Source organism: Lissotriton vulgaris, chromosome 12 (genome assembly GCF_964263255.1).
Source record: "Lissotriton vulgaris chromosome 12, aLisVul1.2, whole genome shotgun sequence".
NCBI lineage: Eukaryota > Metazoa > Chordata > Amphibia > Caudata > Salamandridae > Lissotriton > Lissotriton vulgaris.
This window is the reverse complement of record NC_141700.1, coordinates 43703752-43731633: the sequence shown is the minus strand read 5'-3', so window position 1 is coordinate 43731633 and position 27882 is coordinate 43703752. Positions and strand designations below refer to the sequence as shown.

Here is a 27882-nt window from a genome sequence, read left to right as displayed (position 1 = left end):
TGTTTTTTTTGGTAAAAGCGCCCCATACTGTGCTTTCACTTTAATAGCTGCCGCAGAACTTTCCTTAGACACAGCTCGTCTAAAGAAAGGGGCGTGGCCTCACTTAACGTGAAAGCTCAGCATGGGGCGCTTGTAAACAAGCATTAACGATGCTATAGGTCTCCCATTTTAGAAACTTTGACCTATTGGTATTGCAAATGACACAATGCTTTTGCTATGGCAAGTGTTTAAACACAAATAAAAGGTATTGTCATTTACAATGTAAATATCTAAAAATCTTGCAATTGCAAGACTTATTGCATCAAAAATGCTTGTTGAAGAAGCATACCTTTCCTGTCCTGTCTCTTTATCCCAATCTTGCAGGTTCTTTTCTGCCCCTTCTTTGTCTTTTGTAACTGTTTCCCTGTCTTTTCCCTCATCCTTCTTCCTTCCTTTTCTGCCTCTCTCGCTCTAGGTCAAAATCTGATGATGAAACATAACACTGGTTCCCAAAATGGTGTCCTGTCCCAACCACCAGCAACCAATGGAAGAAATGAATCCCTGGTGAACACAGATTTCCATAGCATGCTGCCATAGTGACTGCCTGTCCACATTCATAGGATTGCCTTCTCTTCCTTATAGTCAGTGATGTTTGTGTTTCACTTTTAGTAAGTAATTTAGATTTTATCTATTTATTCAGAGTTTTTGTAGAGCTCTACATTTCTGTTACTTAAGAGCATGAGGTAGGATACTTGGGTCATGAGTTAGGGTTCAGTGGATGGTTTACTCATACCCAAGGGTGACGATATCCCTTCCACTTTACTACAAGTGCATTACACCCAGTGGCACTTATTATAAGGTCAACAGGATATCCGGGACGTTTGTGACGAAGTAACCAGTTTACCAGACTGTAAATCAATCCAGAAAGAGTCAGATCGGGTCCAATGGGAGAAGAGAGGGCTTCAGTCCTATGTTCTTCATTAACCGCCCCCGGAGATCTGTGCTTTAGAACAGTGAAAAGATCATTTTTTGATTGATCCAGGAAAAAAATGAGGTACAACTTGATTAACAACAGGTCTTATAGTCACACAGAGAATTTAGGAAAATGCCACGTCTTCACCTCTGTTTTCCCAGACACTATTGGCCCATTTCACCATGACAATTCTACGTGTAAGGTCAGATCACATGTTCAAATGGATTGATTTAAAAGTGTAAATTTAGCTATCCAAGAATTTACACTTTACACTTACACTTTACATATGACATCAGTGCGGTGTAATGTTTATGTGGGGGAACATTCTTAAGGGTGGAAGCACCTAGGTACACCCCAAAAAGTTGTGGGCTGCAGTGGATGGGGCTTCCACACAGTGAAAAAATATGCACAAATGGAAAGCACAAAAGATTTTAGTAGAGTGCAAGGGAGACTGGAATACTGTAACAGTCACAACTTCTTAGAACTTCTCCTTTCAACCTTTGTGAATTTCAGAACGGTACAGCAAGTGTAGTAAGACACCATTGGGAGGGATTGACTGACTTTTTTGAGAATGAGGCCCCTTGCGTCACCACTTATCAGTGTCACGGAGACCTTTTCACAAGGTCCTGTGATGCACTGTTTGTTCTCCTAACAGGTACTGACACCAGTTCTGAGTCAATTTACCTGATTTTGGAAAGTCAATATCTCCACGCGGAGTCCACCGCGTGCTAGTCACCGGGAGTAACCAGGCAACGCCGGGAGGCGGGATCCTGAGCACCTGGGAAGACCTCCTGTTGGAACAACTCCATACAGAAGCCGGTGGTAGCCGGGGCAGGTGTGCTTGCCTCTTCTTTCCACATATTGATTGTGAATTTAACACAATGCATAATCTACGCCAGCAAGTCCCGTGGATGGGGGTGACACAATAGCTGTAGCGCTCTGAAGCTACGAAGCAGCCACTATGCTGGGAGTCAGGAGGAACAAACCCAAAGTCAAGGAGACGGTCCAAGTGCCTCTTTATTCACCGCGGTCCTCTGGGCACCAAGAGGTGGACGGGAGGCGGACGAATGAATGAGCGAGTGGGTGATACCTGGCCGCTGTGTAGTAAGTACACCACGGTGATTTTCATGTATTTTAAATTGCAATCTAGAACATTCCTTTTTTTGAAGAACCATGAGATAACTATAACAAATTGGTTTATATATAGTGCCTAAAACTGCACCTCTGCTGAGTCTAAGCCCTGTAAGTAACATGTTACTACTAATATGTGATACTCTATTTAACCATCTCCATAGGAAGAAATATATTTGCCTTTGTGCGATACAAACGCGAGACCTCCAGAATACCTAATTTCCCAGCAGCTAACGTTCAGCTCACTGAGCTTTCTTTAGGACACACACGAGTTTATCAAATAAGCATGTGTTCGTCTGATTTTATATGGGAGGTTTCAGCTCACAACCTAGTACCACAATGTATTCTGGTGATCTAGTTGGTTACGGGTGGATCCCAGTGAAGGCTCTGAGATCTGTATTAAGTAGGTTAAATCTACGGTTGTGAAGATGTAAAGTCCAGTAAAAATAAAGGTTTTCAAAGTTAAGAGCTCTCTAACTTTGAGACTTTGTGAACATTTGTTAGTTTTGTGTAACTGTAGATTATATTTCCCGACAAAATATAATTTAGGAGAGTCTTTCATTTGGGTTGGGGAATAAGGACGCATTATTTTACAAACTGCACATTCAACTGAATTTTGTATCAACTTTAAAAAAAAACGCAATCCATTTGTTTATTTATTTATGACTTTGGGGGCCATATGTAGGTGGCAAAATACCGGTCGGTAACGGACGATTTCGGCCGTTAACGACCGGTATTTGTAATTCCAGATGTAGGGGGCCTGAAAATTACCGATTCTGTATATTTACTGAATCGGTAATTTTACCGAATCGGTAAATTACCGAATCGGTAAATGTACAGAATCAGTAAATGTACAGAATCGGTAATTTGGGATGTAGGTGGCACTGGAAACAGTGCCACAGGCCCTTAGAAATTCGTTATTTACCATGAAATACAATGGTATGGTAAATAACGAATTTCTGTGTACATGCACATCTGTGCATGTACACCTGTGCCATGTGGCACACATACATGCCATTGCACACAAGCCAGAATCAGGGGTGCAACAGGGTGTCAAAGTGACACCCTGTCCCCCTTGACAAATCGGTAAAATTACCGAATCGGTATTTACCGATTCGGTAATTGCCATTGATTCCTATGGGCCTCAAGGCCCATAGGAATAATCGGTAATACTGATTCGGTAATTTCCGAACATTACAGATTCGGTAATATTTAAAGAATTATTACCTACATGGCATTTACTGAATTGTAAATACCGAATCGGTAAAATTCGGTATTTACGATTCGGTAAATGCCATTTACCTACATATGGCCCAGGATGGCTTACAGAGCTTAACCTAGTAAAACATGTTTCTAGAAAAGTTAAACTCTAATGCAATTAATAGCATTTCAGACTTTAAAATACAGGTTTAAGAGGATATTTAGTGTTTATTCATGATATTTCATAAAGTGCTATGAAGAGGTTAACAAAGCAAATTTTTCACAGGAAACCCTCCTTTCTAGTGTCTAAGGGCCCGATGTAGGTCGCCAATTACCGGTCGGTAACGGCCGATTTCGGCCGTTTCCGACCGGTATTTGGGATTTGACATGTAGGTAGGCTTAATTTACCGAATCGGTAAATTTACCGAATCGTTTAATACAGATGTAGGTGGCACTGAAAACAGTGCCACAGGCCATTACCGATTCGTTATTTACCATGTAATACTATTACATGGTAAATAACGAAATCCAGTGTACATGCACATCTAGCATTTGACACGGTATCCCACGACATCCTTCTTAATCGTCTGGAGACGGCTGGAGTCTCCGGCCTTGCTCTGACATGGTTCAACTCCTTCCTCAAAGACAGATCCTTCCGAGTGTCAGCCCCCCCTTTCTTATCCAAACCCCACTCCATCGCTCAGGGAGTTCCACAAGGCTCTGCACTAAGCCCTTCCCTCTTCAACCTTTATGTGCAACCACTTGCAGCAGTGGCCAAAGAGTGGGGTCTGACACTAGTGTCGTACGCCGACGACACACAGCTGGCCATCACCCTCACGGAAGGTCCCTCCATCTTGGCCTCGAGATTCAGGGATGGTCTTGCTGCAGTGGCCCGTTGGATGACAGATAACTGTCTGCAGCTTAACGCCGGAAAAACGGAAGTGCTACTCCTGGGCAAAAACACCAGCCACTGGAACGAGCACTGGTGGCCTTCTTCCTTAGGCTCCATTCCTCCTCCCAAGTCCCTAGTAAAAAATCTGGGTGTCTGGATGGATGCTTCACTTAGCTATCAGACCCACACTAAGAAAGTGGCCGCCGGGGGGCATGGCCGACCGGGCAGCGAGATGGCCGCTTAGGCAGCGAGCTCCGTTGCCCGCAACATAAATCCTGTTTTAATCCTGCCTTCTCCCGCTCGCACAGACTCGGAAACTACACGATATGACACCGGATGACCTGGGGCATGATTGACGGCAACTCCGGTGTTCTGGCATAATCGGTAACCCGTCTTGGACTCCTCATCGCCCGGGCCGTGGCGGAGTCGAGCTGCGAGCGGAGGTGCTGAAGGTCGGCGCCGGCTATTGTTATTACTTGAGGACGTGGCTGTGCAGGCCTGGACGATTGCCAGATGGACCTGCGGGGGACAACACAGAATCCGCGCTGGTGGAGGTGGGTAAGAGCGCTGTCCCAGCCACGGCTGAAATATATCAAGGATCCCACATTGCGAGCCCGCACGACTTTATCCTGTTTTCAACCCTGTTGATGTGGATCGGCAGAGAGGGGGGCCGCCATATTGGGCTGGGCACAGCACCACCTTTAAACGTCGGGATTGGGGCAGACCTGAGTGCCCTGCTTTCCAGACGCCAGTGCAGTGGAGGTTGCTGATTCTACACGCGCTTGGAGGGTCAACCGCTAAAACAGACTCCCGTGTCACACAGCGCCACTTTTGCCTGCGCCTCACATAAGGCGATCAGAGACTGGGTGATCTGTACATGTTCATGGTGGCTATTGCGGTTTGCCCCTGTTTATTGAAGATGGTGACGGCCCATGCCTTGTGGATTTAACATGGTTCCTATTACAGCTAGCATTGACCTGGCTTCTGAAGTCGGCTTGAGTGAGGAGCTACACCCCGAGAGACGCAGATTGGCCTAGATACGTACGATGGAGCCCACGGTTCGAGACCTCTTTGTTGCTCTCGGCTCCCTCCATGCTGCCTGGGTGGGAGGAGCCAGAGTGCTTGGACTAAAACTGGATGCCATTGTTGCCCCTCCGATGGATGGGAACCTCGATGGTCCTCGGATGATCGGTGCCGCTTGTGGCTCGGCACCGGCACCGGGGTTCACTGTTGCACATCCACAGATGGTTAATTATGGGGCCCTGCTGGATGTGGAAGATGGGTTCCGTATGGCCGATCACATGAGTAGTGTAAGGGGGCCTGAAAATACGCTGCTGGCCGAACATTCTCACAGAACCGTGCCTCTGCCCATTCGAGTTGCACCGCCTTTTCACCCTTCTGATGTGGCTTCCTGTCCTTTATTGCCCTGGCGGTGTCGTGATCTGGGAGGATGGCTTGGAACCTTGTTGCTGAACTCAGACGTTTGTTGGTTGTGTTTTGATGGTTCCCTGTTGCAGGAGTCCCACATGGGATTGGCTTTGCCTTGCTTTCCTGTTGACTCTGATCATTGGACATTGTACTGTAGGGCGAATGTTCGGTTGACACGCACCAACGGGCGGATTAAAGTGGGGCAGGGTTGACTTTAACCGGATGATATGTGACGGATTCCCCGGCCAGCTACTGAGAGGGAGTTGCTTTAATGTTCTGTCTCTTTAATGCCTCATTCGTTTGTCAGTTCGTGGACCTCTCCGTGCTAGATTTTGTGTTGCTTAGTGCGAGTGGGGCGGGGGAAGGCAGGGGTCTGGTTTTAATGGCTCCCCTCCGTTCTCTCCCTTTCCTTGGGACTCATTTTCGGGGCGACAGGCATGCTGGTAGGGGGGTGGGCCGTAGCCTCTTCAGATGTGCAGGGTGGGGGGTTGGGTGGGTTGGGGTTCTTGGCTTGGTATATTCTTTATTTCTATGGCCTTCTTTCTCTGTTTAAAGTCTCTTTCTCTAAATTTCGGGCTTTCGTTTCAAGGGCGACAGGCACACTGTCAGGGGGGGGTAGGCCGTAGCCTCTGCAGGGGTGCAGGGTGGGGGGTTGGGGGATGGGTTTGTTGTTTCTTTCTTCGTTAGTTACTATGGGCCTTTTCTCCTTTGTTTCTTTATTTCTTTCCTTCTTTTGGGTCAATATGCTGGGTCAGTGTGGTGCCTCTTGCTGTCTTCGCTCATTGCAGTACTGTGGGAGGTACCAGGGTCGTTCTACATTCTTGGGGTGGGTGATGACTGGTGCGCTATGGATATAGGTACCTATTATCCGGTTCAATGTTTCAGCATCGGTATTTTGAATGCTCGCTGTGCTACCATTCTTATGTACGTGTTGCCCACTCGGTGTTCTTGATCAATGATATAGCATCTGATCCTTCATATTTTAAAATTTAAAAATGAACCTTAATTACTCCTGCATCTCAGCAGTCCGATATGTCTTCAGCGTAATTCGAAATGCTTGCTATTTTATATCGAGGTACTGCTAAGTCACCATATAACTTGCGTATGTGCTTAAATTGACGTCGAGGCCGGCCGGATGGTTGTAGGCCCGTAACTGTCTGCTGATACTGCACAATAAAGGTTTAAAAAAAAAAAAAAAAAGAAAGTGGCCGCCACCTGTATTGGCCTGCTGAGGAGTCTCAGCCCCATACTTGGCTTTTTCGATGCTAAAGTCCGCCAACTTATCATCCAAGCGACAATCCTCTCTCGCTTGGACTACGCCAATGTTCTCCTCCTAGGCGCTAACAAAAGTGAAGTAGCAAGACTGCAACGCGTGCAAAACGCAGTGGCAAGAGCCCTGGTCGGCCTCCCTTGCAGATGCTCGGCCAGAGCCACTATCTGCAAATTGCACTGGCTACCCGTCAACTCCAGAATACAGTTCAAGACACTCGTCATGCCCTTCAAAATCCTCAAACTTGGAAGCCCTCTACTGCTACGTCATCTTCTCACCCCCTATGTTCTGCGACGCGAACTTCGATCGTCAAACCAGCACCTATTGAGCGTTCCCCACTCAAAGCTCTGTCGCGTTGGCGGCCGCTCCTTTAGAGTATTGGGAGCCAAGCTCTGGAGCGCCTTACCTCTAAACATCCGTTCCCTAGATAACCTCTCCACCTTCCGGAAGGCCACTAAAACTCACCTGTTCCCCTCGCTTTAGCTCTCCTCTCTCCCTGTCTACCTGGCTCTGGTAGGGCTTCTGTGGCTTCTATAGCGCCGGGACGCCTCTTCGCTGGGGCAGCTGATTGCGCTTTATCAAAACCATAGAATAGAATAGAATCTGTGCATGTACACCTGTGCCATGTGGCACACAGACATGCCCAAAGGGCATGTATGTGTGTCACATGGCACACAAGGCAAAATCAGGGGTGCAACAGGGTGTCAAAGTGACACCCTGTCACCCTTGCAAAATCGGTAATTTTACCGAATCGGTATTTACCGATTCGGTAATTGAGATTGATTCCTACGGGCCTGTAGGCCCATAGGAATCAATGGCAATTACCGAATTGGTAAATACCGATTCGGTAATTACCGAATCATACAGATTCGGTAAAAATTACCGAATTTTTACCTACATCTGATTTACCGAATCTAGAATACCAAATCGGTAAAATCCGATATTCTAGAGTCGGTAAATCAGATTTACCTACATCTGGGCCTAGGAGCCTTATGGAGCACCCTTTGCCCTTTAACATTTGTTTACAGTTAGATTTGGCGCCTTGCATGTGGCACAAGAAAGCTATAGATTAAGCCTGTCGATTTCGTAGGCACATGTCTTGTCAATCTAAGCTTTCTGAAACGGCAGGACAGGACAAACATCAAACTCTAATTCAAGGCGTGACTGTTCAGTGCTGTCGCGTGCGCTTTTTCAGGGTAGTCGTACATGTTTAGGAGGCGGCATACAATAGATTTTTACGAGAGTTGTGTCTTAATATCCGCATTTGAAGATGTTCTGGGTCTAAACGTTGTTGTAGTCGGTCGACATGTAGAAACAAGAAATGTTGGAGTCATTAAGTTGGAAAGATGTGTGTCCCCCTCCACAAATTCATACACACGATTGTGCACATTTACATGAATACCACCCCCTCTCATCATTGGGGAGCCCCTCCCAGGAAGATTTATTAGAGAATACTCGTAAGTCTTCCAACTTTGCAGATCAGATCTGTTTATAAAATTAGCCACAGCTTCCCATCAATAATGGGGCGAGGTTGCAGCCCTTCTCAGCCCCTTTCATCTTTATTAATAGATTTTTAATTGCAAGCAAGCCTTCCATTTTCATTATTACTGAAGCCGCTTAGTTGGCCAGACTACTAGATGCAGTGTTTCTCTTTTCATGGAGTACATTTTTTAATGATTGGAAACAGGTGCTGCTCATCACACCTGGCGAAAAAAGAGGAAGCTTGCAGGGGGAGGGGGGGGGGTCCACATTACGTTTTACCCCCCAAGCCTCGCAGTGACAATGATACTGAGGACTAAACACACAGCTCTGGGCTCAGCATGGTTCTCCTCTGTGCAAGTGGCTGCTAGCTGCCTGCAGATAAATTCAGAGGCCGCAGGCAGTAGCATAACATGGGCGGGGCCACAGGGACCGTTGCCCAGGCGCAAAATTCTCACGGGCATTCTAAGGGCTGTAAAATGTTAATAGGGGTGCAAATTTTAAAAGAAAAGAAAAATGGAAGAACACTTGCCTTGCCCCGGGCGCTTGCCACCCACGCTACGCTATTGCCGTCATGGCCTGCCTTTTAGTTTGGAAATGTCTGTTGCAAAGTGATTTATATATGCAAAGAGTAATTCTCACTTGAGACACAGAGAATTCTACCCACAACCAGTGCTTAATTTGAGCTGGTGGTTTCCGGCACTCTGCACTGACACTTAATTCTCAACACCAGCAGTAATGACAGTCCACCACAAGGTGTCGCTGTCTGTCTAGTTTTGAAATGAGCACAACAGCATCGTTTTATAATACAGTATACATTCAAAATTATTAAAACCTGCTACCGCGGCCATTCGTACAGCTTCGAGTGTCCTGGAATAATTGAAATTATCACGCTTGTTCGAGTGTGATGGTTAGTGGCTTCTTGGTTCAGAGGCAGTGGGTGGTGCAAGCTGCAGTGGGCTCCAGAGAAGGGCCCTGTCACTTAGGTTTTTACAAAGTAAGCACTACCGACAACATGTCACTGCTTGGCGTGAAAGATGATTAATTCCTCGTAGACCGTCTGAACCGAAGGCATCGGCTCGCCCAAGCTCCCTCCTGAGCCCTTGCAGTATACTGAGGCAGGGTGTGAGGGCTGAATAACGATGCTAGTTGAGGAGCGGTGCTGCAATGGCTTTGAGCCTGCAGATCTGATCTGGGCCATTCTCGATTAATGATGACGAGCGGATGCGGCCATCTTAGTCCGCAAACTGTTGGTTCTTTGAAACCATTGATACAGAGGCACTTCTCACCTGGGACCTTAATTAATTGTTGCTTAGATTAAACACACATGCCTGGAACTACAACCAACCACTTCTGGGTTCTTGTCCAGCCGGAATACCTTACAAAGACCTTATTCGGTGAATAGGTTGGTAGAAGCCGCGAGAACTGTTGAAGCCCGCCGGTGATCCGAACATGCTGCAGGTCGGCTGACTTTGACATGGATGTTCACATTAGACCTCAATATTTTGCCCCCACAATATGTTTCCCTGATATTTTGACCTACAGTTGTTTGAGTGTTTATACAGCACAAATATAGCTGTAAAGAAACAGAATTTTGTGTGGAATTAGGGATAAACAACTGGAAATTGCTGGCACAACCCAAGATGGTTGATGAAAACAAGTGACTACGAGGTCTCAATCTTGCTTTGAGACCCCTGTCCACCGTTGCTCTTAAAGGGCGTGAGAACTGTCCTACGGCACTTCATTTCTATAGCTTTGTTAGAGGTGGTAATGAAGTCAATCGCATTTTTTGGAAATGTCTTGTAAGACCTGCTTCCATAGTCATGTGGAATTGAGGTCCACGTGGATACCGGCGCCAACATGCTATACGACTCATGGGAGCTAATGCATACTCAACCAGCAGATGCGAGTCTTGCATGGGTACCCAGGATGCATAGCGGACCCGCCTGCAACTTATATGTAGACTCAAGTTGTGAATCGACAGCGCCTCACTTGAGGGGAGTTAAATCTTGCTCCTTGGATAAGTGTGACTGCAGTTTTGGGGGTCTGCACCGCTGCACTGAGAACCCAAGCAATGGACAAGTGAAAATTCTGTTAAAATCTTTCAAGCACATATAGGAGATAAAGTGGCTTTAACAAGATAAACAAAATAAAATAAGAAAGCTGGAGAACCGTTTAATTCCATTTTTTTCTGAGATCTTGGCCGCCACTTTGAGATTTCGAACATTCGCCTAAATTTATATTTATATTTCTAAATGTATGGCACATTAAACAGTTTCTGCAAGGATTGTATGAAATATATGAGTTTTACTCTAGCTTTGCATTAACAAAATAATGGGGCTAGTTTATTCCCAAACCCTAGATCACTTACATAGTATATGCGCGGATCCTGGATGGGTTTCCCAAGAACATCATTACCAGACTACAAAGGCCACAGGACTAGTCTGTAAATCTGAGCAGGAATGAAAAGTTGGCCTGTGACTGCTTTAAAGGAGAAATAAATTACAATCTATCTAGCGTGTGTTGCAATAATACTAGTAGTTAATACCATGTGGAAAGACAATTACGTTCCAAAGTAGCAAGATAACTAGTTACGCGACCCCCAGCTGATGTAAATATTTTTGCTAGGACAGGTCCTTCTATACTGGTCTTTCTTGCCAGTTTGCTTTTTGTAATTATTGATATAGTGTGTATTCTGAAACCAGTGACTTCTACCTATCCCTACCCATCACAAGCGCACCCATCCCTCATTTCCCCTTTCATGCAACCCTTGTATCTTTTCAAATGCATAAATTGTTATTTATTTCAAACATATGAAATAAATATACTGTAACTCAAATAACTTTTGGCACATTTCCTTGTTTTATATTAACTGTATGCTCTAAAACTTTTATCTTGCTACTTTGGAACGGAGTTGTCTTTCCCCATGGTATTAATTACTAATGTTTGACTGTGATTGCAACACACGCTAGATAGATTGTAAATTATTTCTCCTTTAAAGCAGTCACAGAACAACTTTTCTTTCCCGCATTGTACCCAGTTCTGGTGATGATTATTGGGTTACCCCATTATTCTGCAATGTAAATTTTAGCAAGCACGGCCACATCAAACCTGCACTGGAAGCAGTCTGATGCCATCCAGGGGATGCCAGGGTTAAATCCAAGGTCATCTGCAACAACCATGCAGTGGGGTCAAGAAAACCTGCAGAAACTGGCAGGAGAATCTACAGCAACCTGAGACCTCCATTCTGCGTCAGCCTGGGCGAAGCTTAGTGTGAATCTCAAATCTCCCAACTAAAAAGCAGCGGGGTGGAGGGGCATACTGTCCAAGGTTCGGGATGGACTGTCCGCATGAGGAGCCTTGCATCAGCTTCCCCCCCTTGCTTACCACGTCCAAACATAACGAGTGGCCGCACATACTCTGACGCAAAACAAAAAAAGTAAGCAGGGTCAGTACTGATTTGCATCAGGTGGGCCTCTGTCTAGAGTGGCACAGCGGACGAGAAAAGAAGGGTTGGGATGCTACCCCAAGCGATTGCCACTGATTTGGCCATTTGCAAGCTTCATCCCATCATCTTTTAGTGTGTTTGTTTGCAGAAAGCCTGGAAACTGCGACTGGTGTAGCATTCCAAGCCTACTTCCGCCAATGTTTGTGAATTTCAGCAAGTAGTACATTTAAACCTATTCAATTAGTACTTCTATGGCTACAGATTTGCTATTCTTTTGGCAAACCGGTCACTATTTACATTTAAGTTCCCGTTCAAAAGTTTAAAGCTCTCAGTGAAATGAAAAGCACAAGAAAAACAAATTCTGACATTACAAAATGGACTCGGGTCCCCCAAACCTCACTGCCTAGAATGCATTGTTGGGGGAGGAGGGTCACATCCCGAATGCCCCCCCTAAAGCTATCCATAAGATCCCACCTGGGCTGGGTAGTTCTTCCTGGAAACTCATGAGTTCGTGCAACACAACGGCCTGGAGACCCTGCCCTCAGATCACTAACTTAAAACGCATTTTCACCACATGTAAAATGTAAATGTAAATGTATAGGCATTTATATAGCGCACTACTTACCCGGGGGGTCCCAAGGCGCTTCGACCGCTGCGAAACCCTTCCTGGCTTCCCTGAGAGATGGTCCCTTAATGGGTATCTCCAGGGTGAGACCAGGCATCCCCGGCGGTCTGGTGGGGCCGTTAGTGAAGATGAGGCAAGCTAATGCCCAGAGTTGCCGAGTGTGATCGCTGATGCCTATACATTTACATATACATTTACATTAATTCAAACATGAAAAGTGCTCTTACGGCGCATATACTGAACTCAGGTATTTAGAAGTGTATTTGTGTGTGATAATAAATTAAAAGGAGACTATGCAATACAATGCTTGCACGGGGTCACACAATTTGGATAAGAGGGAAGCCGATATTGATTGCAGCTTATTTGGTTGGTTGGTTTTGAAATGCAGCCACCAGGTTTAAATATCTGCCTCTCCCTCGCCAGTTTTACATCAGAGGTCAGTGTTTTGTATTTTATTCTTGGTAAACAATGGGAAAAATAGACACAGACATAACAGACCCGACTCTTGGCCCTCAGACCCAACTACCAAGCCAAGAATGCATTTATTTGGGTGGCGTAACACCCCAAACATGGTGTCAGCACATCTTCTCACCCAACACCCCTAAAACTGGGTGAAACACAGAGGGAGGGTCCTCAGCTAGAAGGACTCAGACTGTGGATTGCCCTCACCACAACCTGAGATCTGAAGCAAGCTAACTGTGGCTGAAAAACTTCGAAAACTGAACTATTTCTGGTTTTAGAGACTGCCTGCATGGTCACAGACTGCACTGGCAAAATAAACAACAACAAAAACATTAAATTGTGTGCAATAGGATAATCCAAACAGACCATTGCAAGGCCATTCTTTTGAAACACACTTTGGAAGACTGTGCGCTCTGGATACATTGTTCTGTTAAAGAAGTTATTTGCATATTAAAGCTATTTTACATTTCTCAGCCTACTGAATGGCTGATGACATGGATAATACAATACAATGCAATGACATGGATCAGAAATACCTTCTCCTCTCTGTACCACATATGGCATTAAGATTATGCTAAGGAATATTTGCAAGTTTCACCTGCCTCTAAAATGTCTCAGATTTCCTGCTGATCTATTTTCCTGCAGACATTAGAAAACGTTTCAAAGATGTTCAAGCATATTTCCAAGGATTGAATATGCCTCTAGTGAATCAGGAACAATCCTTAACCTCAGCAGAGAGCGCCACCCTCTGGTAAACTCACATGATTGCAGGAAAGTGTTTTTCAAAAGAGCTGAACAAGTTAAGTGCAAGTCAACTCTTTGACATTCAAACTGTCCCTAACTAGTAGAAATATTAATAAGCCAGTTTAGTTTAGAAAGTGGGCTGTTGGGTGGAGGCTGGAGATTGGTTACAGAACCTCTTGCAGAATTTTTTTTATTTATAAAAGATTCTTAGATTTTGCAGCACAAATTAACATCACTGTTCATTCAGAGCCCGCTGTCATGAACTTGCATCTTCGTGGCGCTTTATAGGACAGACACATCTATTACTTCAGACCTGCCAACTTATAAATATATTTCAGCATGTGAGGAGATGACAGGGCCTTGGAGGGGTGAGATCTCGCCTGGGAGGGGCAAGGCCTCTTGCTGAGAACTAAGTTGCACTCTGCCCCCCTCCCCCACCAATTCCCCACTGTTAGAAATGGGGGTCTCTAGTTGGCAATGGTTTGCACCTCTGTCCAAATAGGGAACCTTGCTTCTAGTCAGCGTAAGAGGGATACACTCCTAAAATAACCCCTGCTCACCCCCTTGGTAGCTTGGCACGAGCAGACAAGCTTATCTCAGAGGCAGTGTGTAAAGCATTTGTAAACACATACAGCAATACAGTGAAAACTCTACAAATGGACACCACACCAGTTTAGAAAAATAGGTCATCTTTATCTAAACCAAAACAAGACCAAACTACAAAAATCTACAATACAGCATTACAAATAAGGTAGAAATAGTTCAGTTCAATGCAAGTTGTAAATGCGACACGTTGCTCACAAAGTACCTTGGATGCGTAACGCAAAACAAACAAAATGACCGCAGGGAAGGTGATGCGTCAGTTCCTTACACGCAAGAATGATGATGCGTCAGTTCCTTGCTTCGGGGGAGGTGATGCGTCGGTTCCTTACTGCAATGCAGGGAAGGTGATGCATCGGTTCCATACCGGAGAGGAGGTGATGCGTCAGGTTCTTTACTGCCTGGGGAAGTGATGCGTCGGTTTCTTACTGCATCCCCCAACAATGCGACACTCTGGGCGCCTCGATGCGATGCGTCGATCCGGTATGATGCGTGGTTTCGTGCAGCCACACAGCAGGCTTGCGTTGGGAACGGTGCAATGATCTCAGACTTCGGAGATCGTTGCACCCAATGTGTCGTGTGGTGATTTCTTGAGCCGCGGCAGGTGTTGTGACGGTTTCTTCGGCGTCGCATCGGAAACAGGTGCGGACGCGACACGCTTCTTCGGTGTTGCGTTGATTTTCCAGCTCCCAGCGACAAACAGTCTCTAGAGGTCCTAAACAGCAGCAGGCACCTCTTTGCAGGTTGGCATTCTCAGCAAGGAAATTCCGGGGAGCTGGTGGTGAAGTCTTTGTGTCCCTGAGACTTCAGAACAGGAGGCAAGCTCAGTTTCAAGCCCTTAGTGATCTTCCTCAAGATGACAAAGCAAACAGCAAAGTCCTTTTCTCTTTTCCTTGGCAGCAAGTAGCCACTGCAGCCCAACTTCAGACAGCAAACAGCACAGGGGCAGTATTCCTTCTCAGCTTATCCAGCTCTTCTCCTTGGAAAAGGTTTCTCTTGATTCCCAGAAGTGATCTATAAGTCTGGGGTCTCGGCCCCTCTTTATATACACCAAAATCCTTTGTCCTCTGAAGGCAGAGAGTGCCTGTACCCAGCCAAAATCAGTTCTGTGGGGCACTTTGTAAGTGCACAACAACCTCCTTTGTCGCTGTGAGCCGTGGCTTCAGACACACCACAGGGGGTGGGCCGTCATTGTGGAAGGCAGGCACAGCCCTTTTCAGGTGAAGGTGCTACTCCTCCCAATACTCCAAATGCAGACCCAGCCTATTCAGCCCGGCCCAGAATCATCAGACTTCTGGAGCCACAGCCGTCTCCAGTCCCCTGTCATCCAAAAGCCAGACATGCAATACACAATCCTAGCAGAGGCACACTGGATGGTTAAGCAAGAAAATACCTACTTTCTAAAAATGGTATTTTCAAACACAGAATGTAAAAATCACCCTCACTAAAAGATACACTTTAACATTCTGAGTTCAGGCATACTAACCTTTATTTTCCTATCTTTTTCCTAGGATCAGTTATGTTTATAAGATGTTATAAATAAACTGCCCTCTCTGGCCTATGGGATCAGATAGCCTTGGAACAGTGAAAAGTAAAAATTGGCAGTATTTCACTATCAGGACATGACAAACACATCAAGGCATGTCCTACCTTTCACATACAACGCTCCCTGCCCACAGGGGTACCTTAGGCCTACCTTAGGGGTGAAAAACATATAGAAAAGGGAGGGTTTAGGGACTGGCAAGTGTGTGCACTTGCCAAGTTCACATGGCAGTCCCAGACTGCACACAGGCTCTGCAATGGCAGGCCAGAGTCACATTTTACAGGCTGCTCCTGTGGGTGGCACAATCAGTGCTGCACTCACACCATCAGCATTTGATTTCAGGCCCTGAGCACACATGGTGCACTGTACTAGGGTCTGACAAGTAAATCAAATCAGCCAATCATGAAATCACTAATCCATAACAATAATTTACACAGGGAGCACTTGCACTTTGGCACTGAACAGCAGTGGCAAAGAGCCCAAAGCATCTAGACCAGCAAAAACACAGGAAGCAACAGCAAGAAAATGGAAGGGAGACCCACACCAATGGTGCTACGTCTAACACCCACCCTCTCAAAAAAATAAAACAAAGGGTTGTTGCTGATGTTTCACACCCCTTAATTACAGCCTCCAAAAGCAAGCTGGAAAGCCATTTTGTGGCCCGTGTTCAGCGACTTAAGGGTAATTGTTTCATTAATCATGGATGGATGACGAAATTGTCACCCTCAAATGGAATTCAAACTTTATTTGAATTTAGGATACTTTTCTACACAGCAGGTGCATTAACCATTTGAGCTATCTTAACTGTTCAGTGTGAACGTAGAAGTGTTCAGGTTGACAAAAGACTCCACAGTTCCACTTTATCCACACTTAATAAAGAAAGCGACTAGCTCCCTAGTTTGGTTTCTATGTGCTTTATTGGAGACAAAGGAGTAGCAGGGCAGTAGTTTCACCAACCCTGACTCTCATCTCTCAACTGATGGTTTTAACAAATCCTTCCTTTACATCCAATATATCTCTTAGCGTTTAGTTTAAGTGATCAAAGACACTGTTTCATATCAATACTCTTAAACACTTACACACATAATTACTGATCTCATTATAATGAGTGATAGTGCATTTATGATACAAATATCTTTATACTGTCTGTCTAGACTTTCTAGTCTCTCGCCGTCAGCTGTGATGAATCCACTTATCATTGAATGATACTTTTCAGAGGCTGGTATCGGCGCAGAAGGCAAAGGAAAATTACACATATACAATATAACACTTCACACTATGCATACACAACCTACTTCACAGAGACTCAGAGTTTACAGGCTGTCCTTTTTCAAAACAATCAAATCCTCACAATTTAGCTCACTTGTAGGGAACCAAACTACAGCTCCCAGAATGCAATGGACTGGTAAGCAGTTCAAGGCTGGTCCAGTGAGTGTCTGTAGCTTGATCCCAAAAACCAGTGTAACTTATTTCTGAGTTTAAAAGCTCACCTACAAACTCTTGCTAAATGTGAAAGTATAATGTTAATATATTATGTTGAACATTTTGATAGGCAGTGCTTAACTTGAGCCAGTGGTTTCCGGTGCTCAGCACTTAATTGTCAACACCAGTACTTTTGACAGTCTGCCACAAGGTGGCGCTGTCTCGCTAATTTAGCGAAGACCACAACAACAGTTAATTATTAATTCAATATGCATTAAAAATGACTATTACCTGCCGCCCAAGCCATCCTTATTGCTTTGGGGGCCTGAAATAGTCCGAACTGTCACATTTGGAGGAGTGTCATGGCATTGGCAGCATGGACTGGGCAATGTGTGGTGCACGCTAGAGTGGCAGCCTGAAGAGAGCCCTGTCACTTGTTTTTCGACAAATTAAGAAAAGTTGATAGATATTGGTTGCAGTGGTTTACAAATGTATTTATTTTGATTTTTGTTTTTGCAGGAAGAGGAACTGCGTTATAGCGAAACAGCTTCAAAATGAGGAGGAGTCGGACTATGTCTTTCCTCACATCAGAGGTAGGACAGCTGGGTTTTTAAAATGCAATTTCTTTGCCTAATTCTTTTATGAATCAAATACACATTTGTCTGTGGTCCATTTGATTGTTCTGCTGCTCATCCTACCTCAGTTCAGATAATACCTATCAGAAGAAGTCTTATAAGGAACAACATTCTATGGCGCTTTGGCAAGGAGCACACATACCCTTAGTAAGCGGAGTGGTAAACATCTTCCAAGCTACACATTCTTCTGGTTTCCACCCTGAGACCACATTCCACAACAGTGGTGACCCAGTTTGTGAACCTCTGGCTTTATGTAAGGTTTGGAGGATGCAGACCTAGAACTTGATCTTGCCCTCCATAGTACAACAATCAGGAGGCTATATTTGATCACGATACATCCACCCACAGGTTTGTGTGGTCACTAATATCATTCACAACAATTTTAAGTTATTGATACAATCTGTATATTATCCAACCATATGACAATCACAAAATTTGGTGGTGTTTCACTCTAACTAAATCACCATTGAGGAATTGCTTTAGAGAAATTATAAATTGAAGGACTTCACCACTGCCCATTTAATGAAATTGTGTGTAATACTTTGTAATCTAAAGAGATTAGTGATTCATAAAACAGGCTTAAGCGAAATAAAATTGTACAAGTATATTTTGTTGCAATTTTTTTAAAGCAAATTAAGTGAATATTTCAAAGAGTTTTTGCACTAATTCGTCTAAGCGTTTGATGTGTTGCAGGAGAATTTTCCTTCCAAAAAGTATTTTTTAGGGAATTTTGTCAAAGAAATATTTAGAAAGAATATGGCACCGAGTGCCCCATGTGATTCATTATAAGGATAAAGGAAGTCACAGAGGAGTTCTGCGACCAAGTAGAGAAATGAGACCAAATGCTGAGTTTCTATAAAGCCATGGAACTCCGAGGGGTCTTGCAATGTCCTTTGAACATATGAATATGGGTATTTTATTCCTTATAATACACAGTCACTCCATCAATCTTCTAACGAACTGCGCAAAATCTTGGGTCTTGCTTCTGCATATGAAAGAAACATTATGATTGTAGACAAGAAAAACAAAAGCAGTCTCACTGATGTAAAATTAAGCTCTTCAAAACAAAAAAATTGTAATTTGTTGCAAATGATTTTAGAATCAGTTTAATATAAATCAAATTGAAGATAGTTCTGTATCTCTGAATGTGTATAACCATGCAGAGAGAATCTGTCTTTCCATTAATGACATATAACATTGAAAACAGCGAACATATTTTCATGGGTATCTTGTTTCTGCTGATCACTGTTCATCTTAGAAAAACAGATCAGAAGAATGAAAAGCCGGTACACATTATATTACAACTGTAATTATGCTCTGTGACATGTTTTTTACCTTGGCTACTGGCTCTAGCAGCAGTCATTATGATTTCCCAACTTATCTGTAATACGTTCTAACTGTGGAGCAGCTATGTGATTTTCTTATTACATGTCACTAGAGACATCACAACTTGACTGTAATAAGTATATTAAAGCCAAGGTTTTATACAGGGATTTCAGGCTTCCATGAATTATAAATGACCAATTACCTACTGTTGTCTGGGTTAAATTTCAATGATTTTGACAATAATGTAGAGTAAATTGTTTGAGGTGTATACTGCAAATAAGACAATTTTAAAAAAAAGGGCATACATCTTTCCTTTTTTATCTATTTACATGTTTATGTGTTTGTTTGTGGTTTTATATAGTGCAAACCATTCTCAACTGTGCAGGAGTGTTCTTTACACTATGACATGTAACATAGTGACACAAGCAACCAAAACAAACATTGAGTAAGGTGATAAGTTACTTTGACGTAAGACGTTACAGCTTCTAACAGAAGGATGCCAGGTATAGATCAAAAGGCAAAGTACATTTGGACTAGAAAACAGTCGAGCTCTCTTTTGAAGTTCACTGGGTTGTTGTTTTCAATACGAGGTAGCGTGGATTCCATGCAATGAGCAACTACCAGAGAAAGACTGCTTCCGCCTCAGTGTGTTATCCTGACGATGGCAGGTCATTTAGGCATGAATGTTGTTTGGTGGTGATGCTGACCTCCTAAGATGTCCACTTTGTGGTCTAGGTTGTTCAGTGTTTCAAAAAGTGTTGCACCTCTTTTGATCTTTGCACCAATTAAAGTTTTCAAAAACAGTTCAGGAGTGGCTTTTCAGTAAGGCTCACCTGGACCACATACATTGATTTTTTCCTGCTGAGTACATGCTTGGTAACAGCAGAAGACTGCTCAGGTCAGACACGTGGTTATAGATACACTACAGGCCTGTTTGAAATGTTCGATATGCTTGCCTCATTTTGCGTAATGGTGCAATTTTGCATTATGCAATCACAAATGTCAGAAATTGAGCAACAATTAAATTGTGCACGTTTTTGGTTCTGAGGATTGCTTTGGGCGGGAAAATGTCCTACGAGAGACAGGTTCGAGCATAATAGTTTTGTACAACTTATTTTCTCCTCCAACTAGTCCTCTTGCTTTTACCTCAAGGGAATTTTGAACGTGACGTACGCCTGCGTGTTCAATTTTCCCTCCAGATACCCAAAGTGCAGTTGGTGCAATTTATGCTTCATTTCATGTAATTATTCCAGCATTTAGCATAATTACAGATATAAAATAATGAGATTTCGCACAACCCAAATCAGCAGTCATATTAAATCGAAAGCTGGGGACAGCTTTTTATACACACCTTATATCTTTAGGATGAATTGGAAGATGTAGAAAGTAAGGGGGAGAAATGTAAATTTTCCCAGTTAAGTTTTCAAATATATTGTCTAGTAACGATGACTGACCTAAACTGGACTTAAAGTTTCAGGCAAATGCCTACTCGAAGAGTTCAGTGTTCAAGAGTTTTCTTTAAGGGAAATGACCGAGTTCTGCCCTCAGGGTAAGATTCAACAAATTCCAGAGTTTTTAACTCTATACTCTGAGTCTGTGACACTGTCACAATATTTTGATATCCCGGCTAAGATATTTTTGTATTCACTATTCTGACAAAGAACCAGTTGTAAGTGCCAAGAGCAGTTTGCTTCCCCTCATTGGTCGTCTCCCTCTAGCACGTCATATCACTCTCTGGTGATTGTCCTCTTGAAGGTCATCTGAAGACGTTTCATCTTGGATCACGTGATACGTTAGACCCCCTGCTGTCTTCCGCCTTCCAGCGAACCTCATTATCTGCATCATTGCACTGCGGCGCTTGGGTTACCTGGAGCTGTGTTTGGTATTCCTCCTGCGGGCACCGGCGAGTCTGAGCATGCCCTACTCGCACAGCGGCACCCGTCCTCGCCAAGTCTAGAATTGGCATTGATTTCATGTTTTTGATCAGCGTGTCTGCCATGCAAACTCTTTAAGACACTATTACTCCCAGCTGACCATGATGTTAAAAAAAAACAAGATTTGAGTTTTGGCCCTGATTATTATGCCTATGAATTTAGAAAAATGTATCAGGGAGAAACAAGGCAAAACATGGATTTCGGTTCAATAAACACAGGGTCTGCAGGTTATGTCTTATTTCTGTGGTCAAAACTCGGTTTAGGCGATAGTTACTACACCCAGTTAAGGAGAACAGCCATTACAACGCGGGGATCACCCCGCACTACCATTACAATGCGGGGATTACACCGTAAATTGTTACAACGACTTTCGCTGGAGGGCGCTATTGGATAGGGAATAGTTTAATTTTCTATCCAACACCTTCCCTATTGTGAACGTGGGCTGGAGTTAGAATAGAAAATTAAACTATTCCTCTATCCAGCACCCTCCAGCATGGGGGGTAAATGCAAGCGTTGTAATGACATACAACCCCCAGTTAAAACTTCACCCCAAGGTATTAGTAGAATTTACTAGTTGTGGTAAGTTCTGCCCTTTGTTATGACCAACTAATCATCAGGGCCTTGGCGTTAAGGACAACCTCCATACCAAGCCTCAATCAGGTGGATTTACCATTTATCCAGCCCTATACTTATCTCAGAAATGTTTCCTTCGAATCTCAACCAAGCTGGGTTTGGCGTTAAGAAGTAGGTGGTTACAGAATTAAAATACATCTAACACAGTGATGCAAAGTTAAAAACTCGGCACAAAATTTCCCTTCTCATTGCTTCACCTGCATGCAAAATTTCCCTGTAAAAGGGGTTTATAAGAGATTTTTTCAAGCCAAGCCTGCTGTTATTTAGGAGATATTTTCTGATTTGTTTCGTTTTTATTTATTAAACCTACGCTTATACACAATTTTCATTTTCTTTTTTTTTTAAAGAAAACTTTATCAAAGTGTTATGTATCAGAAACGGGCAAAGTAAAAAAAAAAAACTGATGACGAGGCTTGCCAACATTGCACACTTATCCAAATGGGCTGGATGGTTTCAACAAGGTGTAGAAGCCTAGCTAACGTGCACTGTGAGGGAAAATAATAATGACAAACACATTCAAAAAAGTGGATCCAAAAATTAAAATAATAAGTTAAAAAGGGCAAATATTTCAATGAAAAGTTTGAAACATTTAGTTCAAAATTAAGTATAGTTTATATCATTGTTATCATGTTTCTAAGTAAAAGTTGCTTGTTTGTAGGGCTGGGTGACAAATTTAGCTCCGCCGTCGGAGCTTGCCGAGTTTTGTCCACTCATCGTTATGCTTGATTGCGAAGTTCCAGCAAAACTCCGCCAAGCGCTGCACAAGTTGAGTTTTTTCTCGCACTCGGCTCGCCAATGTTAAGTTGGTGAATGCGAGCGTGGATTGGCAAACCCTATTGTGATTTTCAGGCGCATAAATAGCACCTGGCGAGATTTGCTCAACACCTGCTGTCTCAACTGTTCGCGATGAGAAAGCTGCTGCTCGTGTAAAAAATCTGCTTGAGTGGCAGCAAACTAGCAGTACCCTCTGGTACACCGCATGGTGACGTGAACACTTGCAGTGCAGAACAAGCTCCCAGTGCTAAAAATCAGTGCAAGTAGCACGACATACTGATTTCCGCCCTCTTGTGGAAGTCCACGGAATCTTGCAGAGTTTTTATGTTACTCCGCGAGTTCCGTCTACTCTTAGTTAATTGTTCATTTTTCTAAGTGTTACATTTTGTTACTGTAAGTTATTGTCCATGCCAGACTTGGTGATTCCTGGCAAATTCCCACACATTTTGCCCACATACATCACATGAAGATTTCAGTTGCTATCACCAAGTGAAACACCATGTGAAAAAAAACCAACTTTGAACTCCTATAGGCATTTGACTCGTTTGACCGGCCCATCTAAATTTACGGACTACTCGTAATGTGGGCCTGTGCTCAGCCCCGACACACACCCTTGCCCTATTCTTAACCCAACCTTTAATCTTGCCCTAAAACTGGTCCTTCTTCACATCCTAGTATTGTTCTACCCAATGCTAATCTAGTCTCTAAAGCTGGGCTTAGTCTGAGATCTCCCCCAACATCTTACACATTTCAGAATTAAAACAAAAAATATTAAAATGTTTTATAAGGTAAATGAATTGTGACATTGTCAAACTTTTTCCAGACATAGATTCATCAAAGTGCCATTTTGCGAATTTCTAATTGCAAAAAATAGCGAATCGCAATTTGAAAATCGCAGAATGGCATTCATGAAGAAATGCGATTGAAAAATGCGAATCGCAATTGGCCGCAATTTCCGAATGCGATTTTGCCATAATCGCTTAAATTTCGCAGAATCACCCGTTTTCCATGTTGAAATTGCAATCTCGCAATTTGCGATCTCGCAATTTGCGATCTCGCTAACTGCGAGATCGCAAAAACAGGAAGTCGCATTTCGAGCTCATTGATGACATCACAACCAGGAAGTAGGCTTTTCCCTCCCACAAACAGATCACTGAGCCAGACAATGGAAGCAGCATTGTGAAGAGCTCCACAACAGTGATTTTGCAGCACCCCAGCAGGACACATACCACCAACATGTCCCAGGAAGCAGCAGGGAGCAGTGGCCAAGGAAGGAAGAGAAAAATAAAGTTCTCTGAACAAGAACTTGAGTACCTCATTGAGGGGGTCTGTAAGGACCATGGACGCCTCTTCGGCAAGGACTCCCGGTGGGTGCCAGAGGCAGACAAGCGCCGGATCTGGCTGCGCATCCGCGCAAAAGTACAATTAGTCGGGGTGAGCCAGCGTTCAATCGACGACTTGAAGAAGCGTTGGTACGACCTGAGAGGTCGTGCAAAGGAGCGCATTGCGGAGAGGCTTTGGGAGCGACTTGCCACCGGTGGAGGGGATCCAATTGCCACAGCCAACACTCCATTGGAGGACCTTGTCGAGGACACCCTCACACCAGAAGCCTGTGTGGGTGTTATTCAGCTGGACTCGTCGCGACCCAGCCAACAATCACAAGGTAAGTGCCATGCGACTGCGACCCCGTCCCCTAACAATGCCCATGACTCCTGAGCTAGCAATATGACATCCCCAGTAATGGAGGCCATGAACACCTGAAATGCCCCAATGCATTGTGGTAGTTGTAGTGTGATCATAATTCCCCAGATAGCCCAACACAGCCAGACCTGTCAAATCATAGTAATTCCAAAAGCCAGTCAGGGAAAGCAAGCCTGCATGCATGTAGCAACATCTCATGTGCAAGATACATATCATTAATCATGCACCCTTGTACATCACAGGTGCTGCTGACCAACCCAGCACTGACAGCGAGGCCCTACATATCGAGGAGGTACCGGAGGACACCGAGGGAGAGGGCCAATCTGACCAACAACCAGGTCCATCCCAGCCACCTGCAGTGATTCAACCACCACCACCCCGTGTGTTCAGGGTCACCCCTGCTGCCACAGGTGTCCAGCCACCACCCCAACAGACACCCAAAGCAGTTGTACAGGCCACACCACCAGCGGCTAGGAGGCAGACGAGGCGCACAGCCGGAGCAAGATCCCAGTTCAGTGGACTGAGACACCGGCAGCGTCAAGCCTCAACAGGCACGGGCAGGGCACTCCATCTACCTGATCCTGGCCTGGCCATTGAACGCCGCATGCTGGCGGTACACCGAAGACAGGCGCGTCACCCGGCCGCGATACATCTTGAGCTGCAGAAGACTGGCCAAAATGTCGGACAGATGACCGCAGCTGTCCGTGAAAATAGCCAGCTGCTGGTAGCCCAGCAGGACATGACCTGCCGCCGCCAACTACTGGCCCACCTGTCGGGCTACACCAGGTCCAACCATATAGTAGGCAATGCTACATCGCAACTTTCACGCAGATCACTTGCCATGCAGGGGAAAATGGTACAGTGTTGCCAAGATGTGGCCAGGTCACTTGAACTGCTGACAGCAGCAATGCTCAGCATGCCGCCCACTGCCCATGGTGAACCAGGGGGGGTGACGATGTCAGCGAGGTTGCGTCGACCAACAGCAGCATGTCCTTGCCGCAGGTGCCTGAACGCCGCCGCAGCAGCAGGCCCACAGCAGGATCACGGGCCAACACCGTCCCTCAGGACCCTGAGAGACGACTCGGTGCGTCTGGACGTAGGCGCCAGTGACACCTTTAACACTGTCTGTAGGGCCATGCTGGACACCTAAGCAAGCCCTCTACCCCTGCATGGGGAGGTATGAAGCAATACTGTACTCATGTGACACAAAGGAAATCAAAGGCCACAATATTGTGAATTAACAATAACATTTTATGGTCTCACTTAACTCCAACTCATGTCATTATTACATTTGTCATGCATGAGTGCAGTGTTGTGTGAGGGGAATGGGTGCACTAGAGACAGTTAATAGTGATGTGGTTGCGGCACCTGTGTCCTTCTGCAGGATTTTCCCCGCGTGCATGACGCACATGTGGAGGTGGGCGGTTGTCCCCTTCCGACTCACTGCCAGATATCTCCACTGGTATCCTGCGCTTGGTAGCAATGTTGTGGAGTATTGCACACACGGCCACGATGCGGCAGCAGACCTCAGGCGTGTATTTGATGGCCCCACCAGTCTTGTGAAGTATGCGGAAACGGCTCTTCAAAATCCCAAATGTCCTCTCAATGCAATTTCTTGTGCGTATGTGTGCAGCATTGTAACGCCGTTGCTGTGGTGTGGCAGGGTTGAGGTATGGGGTGAGGAGGTACTCACGGAGACCGTAGGCGCTCTCACCTGAAGGAAAGAAGCACAGGGTGAGTGCCTGTTCTGCGCAGATACATGATCACAGTGTACTATTTGGTGGCATGTGTATTTTACCTAGTAGGTGTCCTTCGCCAGAGTCTCCCCTTGCCAGTTGTGTGTGCATGCCGCTGTGCCGGAATATGAAGGAGTCATGTGTGCTCCCCGGATATTGTGCCACTATGTCCGTGATGATAGTCTTGGCGTTGCACACCATCTGGATATTGAGGGAGTGGTAGGACTTGCGGTTGCGGTACATGTATTCCGTTTGTGCTGGTGGGCCGATGTGGATGTGGGTACAGTCAATGCATCCTATTACATGTGGGAATTGCGCGATGTTGTAGAAATGAAGCTTGGTGTCATTCAAGACCTGTTGGGTGGTCGGGAATGAGATGTAGTGGTGTAGCCGGGTCAGCATTGCCTCCAGGAAACTCCTTAGGCAGCGGGACATGGTCGGCTGGGATATCCCCCCTGCATCAGCGTCTATCCCCTGGAAGCTTCCGGAGGCCAGTAGGTGCAGGGTGCACAAGACCTGGACATGTGTGGGCACGGCATTGGTCCTCCTTGTTGGGTGCTGCATCAGGGGGTCTAGGTCCCGGATCAGCTTGATGATCATTGCCCCATTCAGGCGGTACTTAGAGTAAATTTCCTCATCAGTTTGGCCCAGAAGGGTGATCGACGGGCGGAATATTCGCTCCTGGATCCTGCGTCTGTTCCGTGCTGCTCGCTGTAGCCTTCGCCGCATGACCACCATGTAGAGTCCTGGCATTGTGAGAGTCCTCATGCTCCAGCTGCATGTCCTTAAGTGTGTTTGGTCAGGCCTGCACCTGTTGATAGTTTGTTAAAGTTATTTTTTTTTCCCTTACTGGTTACCACCTGGTTTGGGTTCCCCTTAAATTGCGCATCGCAAATAGCGATTTTCGGGTTTTTCGCATTTTGTGATTTTACTTGAATAGCGATTGCGATTATTTTGCGATTTCGCAAATTAATTCGCAGAATCCATGGTTTCTCGAAATTTCCGATTCGATAATGGGCTTCTTCGTGGATTCTGCGAATTACTTTGCGAACTCGCAATTTTTCTTTAGCGAATTCGCAATTTTAGAGTTTTCACTATCATGTATTCCTTTTCTTCAAATTGCGATCGCAATTGCTAATTCGCAGCTATTGCGATCGCAATTTGGCTTCATGAATCTATCTGTTTGTTTTCCCACCTTGCCAGGCTCAATTGAAAAAGATCCGTCTGCCAAGAGTGAGCCTGTCCCATGCATGGGATGAAACATGCTGTGTCCTATTAAACCCACCCTTTGATGCACTTTTCTTCTTGTCTGGGATATCCTCTGCTGATAAGCTCTGGACATTGTCTTCAGGTCTGCCTCAGGCTGTGTGTCAGGTTCATGTTCAATGAGCCTTGGGTGTGTTTTGTTGGTGTCTGAGTGATCCTTTAAAGACATCTGTTGGTTGTTATGGAATCACTTAGGTTGATCTCTTGCTCATTGCCCGGGACAGAGACATGGTTTAGGACATGGGCTTCCACATGTGTGGTATCGTTGGATTGGCCTAGTGAATGTGGGATGTTCAGTGCATTATACTCTTTCAGATGTTTCACTGGAATTTGGCAAAATGTAATGACGCTGGCAACATTTGTGTAATTTCTAAATTTCATGTTATCTGAAATTTGCTGAAGGTCACCAAAATTTGCATTAGCACGACTATGTAATTTGTTGGCATATTGGAGGTTTTTTGGCTCAATGTCTCCACAAGTCTACTGTCGGTATTTCAAGACACTTGTATGTGAATTATAAACAATTGTGTAAAAAAACCGATGCACAATATATACACACAAAGCAAATTTCACTCTAAAATTTAGTAAACTTTTGATGACATTTCACAAAATGATCACACAATTTTGAACGCCCCTAGGTTGCACATGGCATGTGTCGGGAGCAATATGCTGCTTTTGTAG

The 27882-nt window shown here is 44.8% G+C and overlaps 1 protein-coding gene across 2 annotated transcripts in view; it reads left to right on the top strand.

Annotated features, from left to right (window-relative positions):
- PDE4C (phosphodiesterase 4C) overlaps positions 1–27882 on the top strand; it is a 1034448-nt gene that overhangs the window by 126956 nt on the left and 879610 nt on the right. For both annotated transcript variants that reach the window (XM_086946998.1, XM_086946997.1), the window contains exon 2: positions 17716–17789. In XM_086946998.1, the coding sequence (XP_086803124.1) occupies positions 17751–17789 (39 nt within the window). In that variant the 5' untranslated portion in view covers positions 17716–17750. The remainder of the gene's footprint in view (positions 1–17715; positions 17790–27882) is intronic.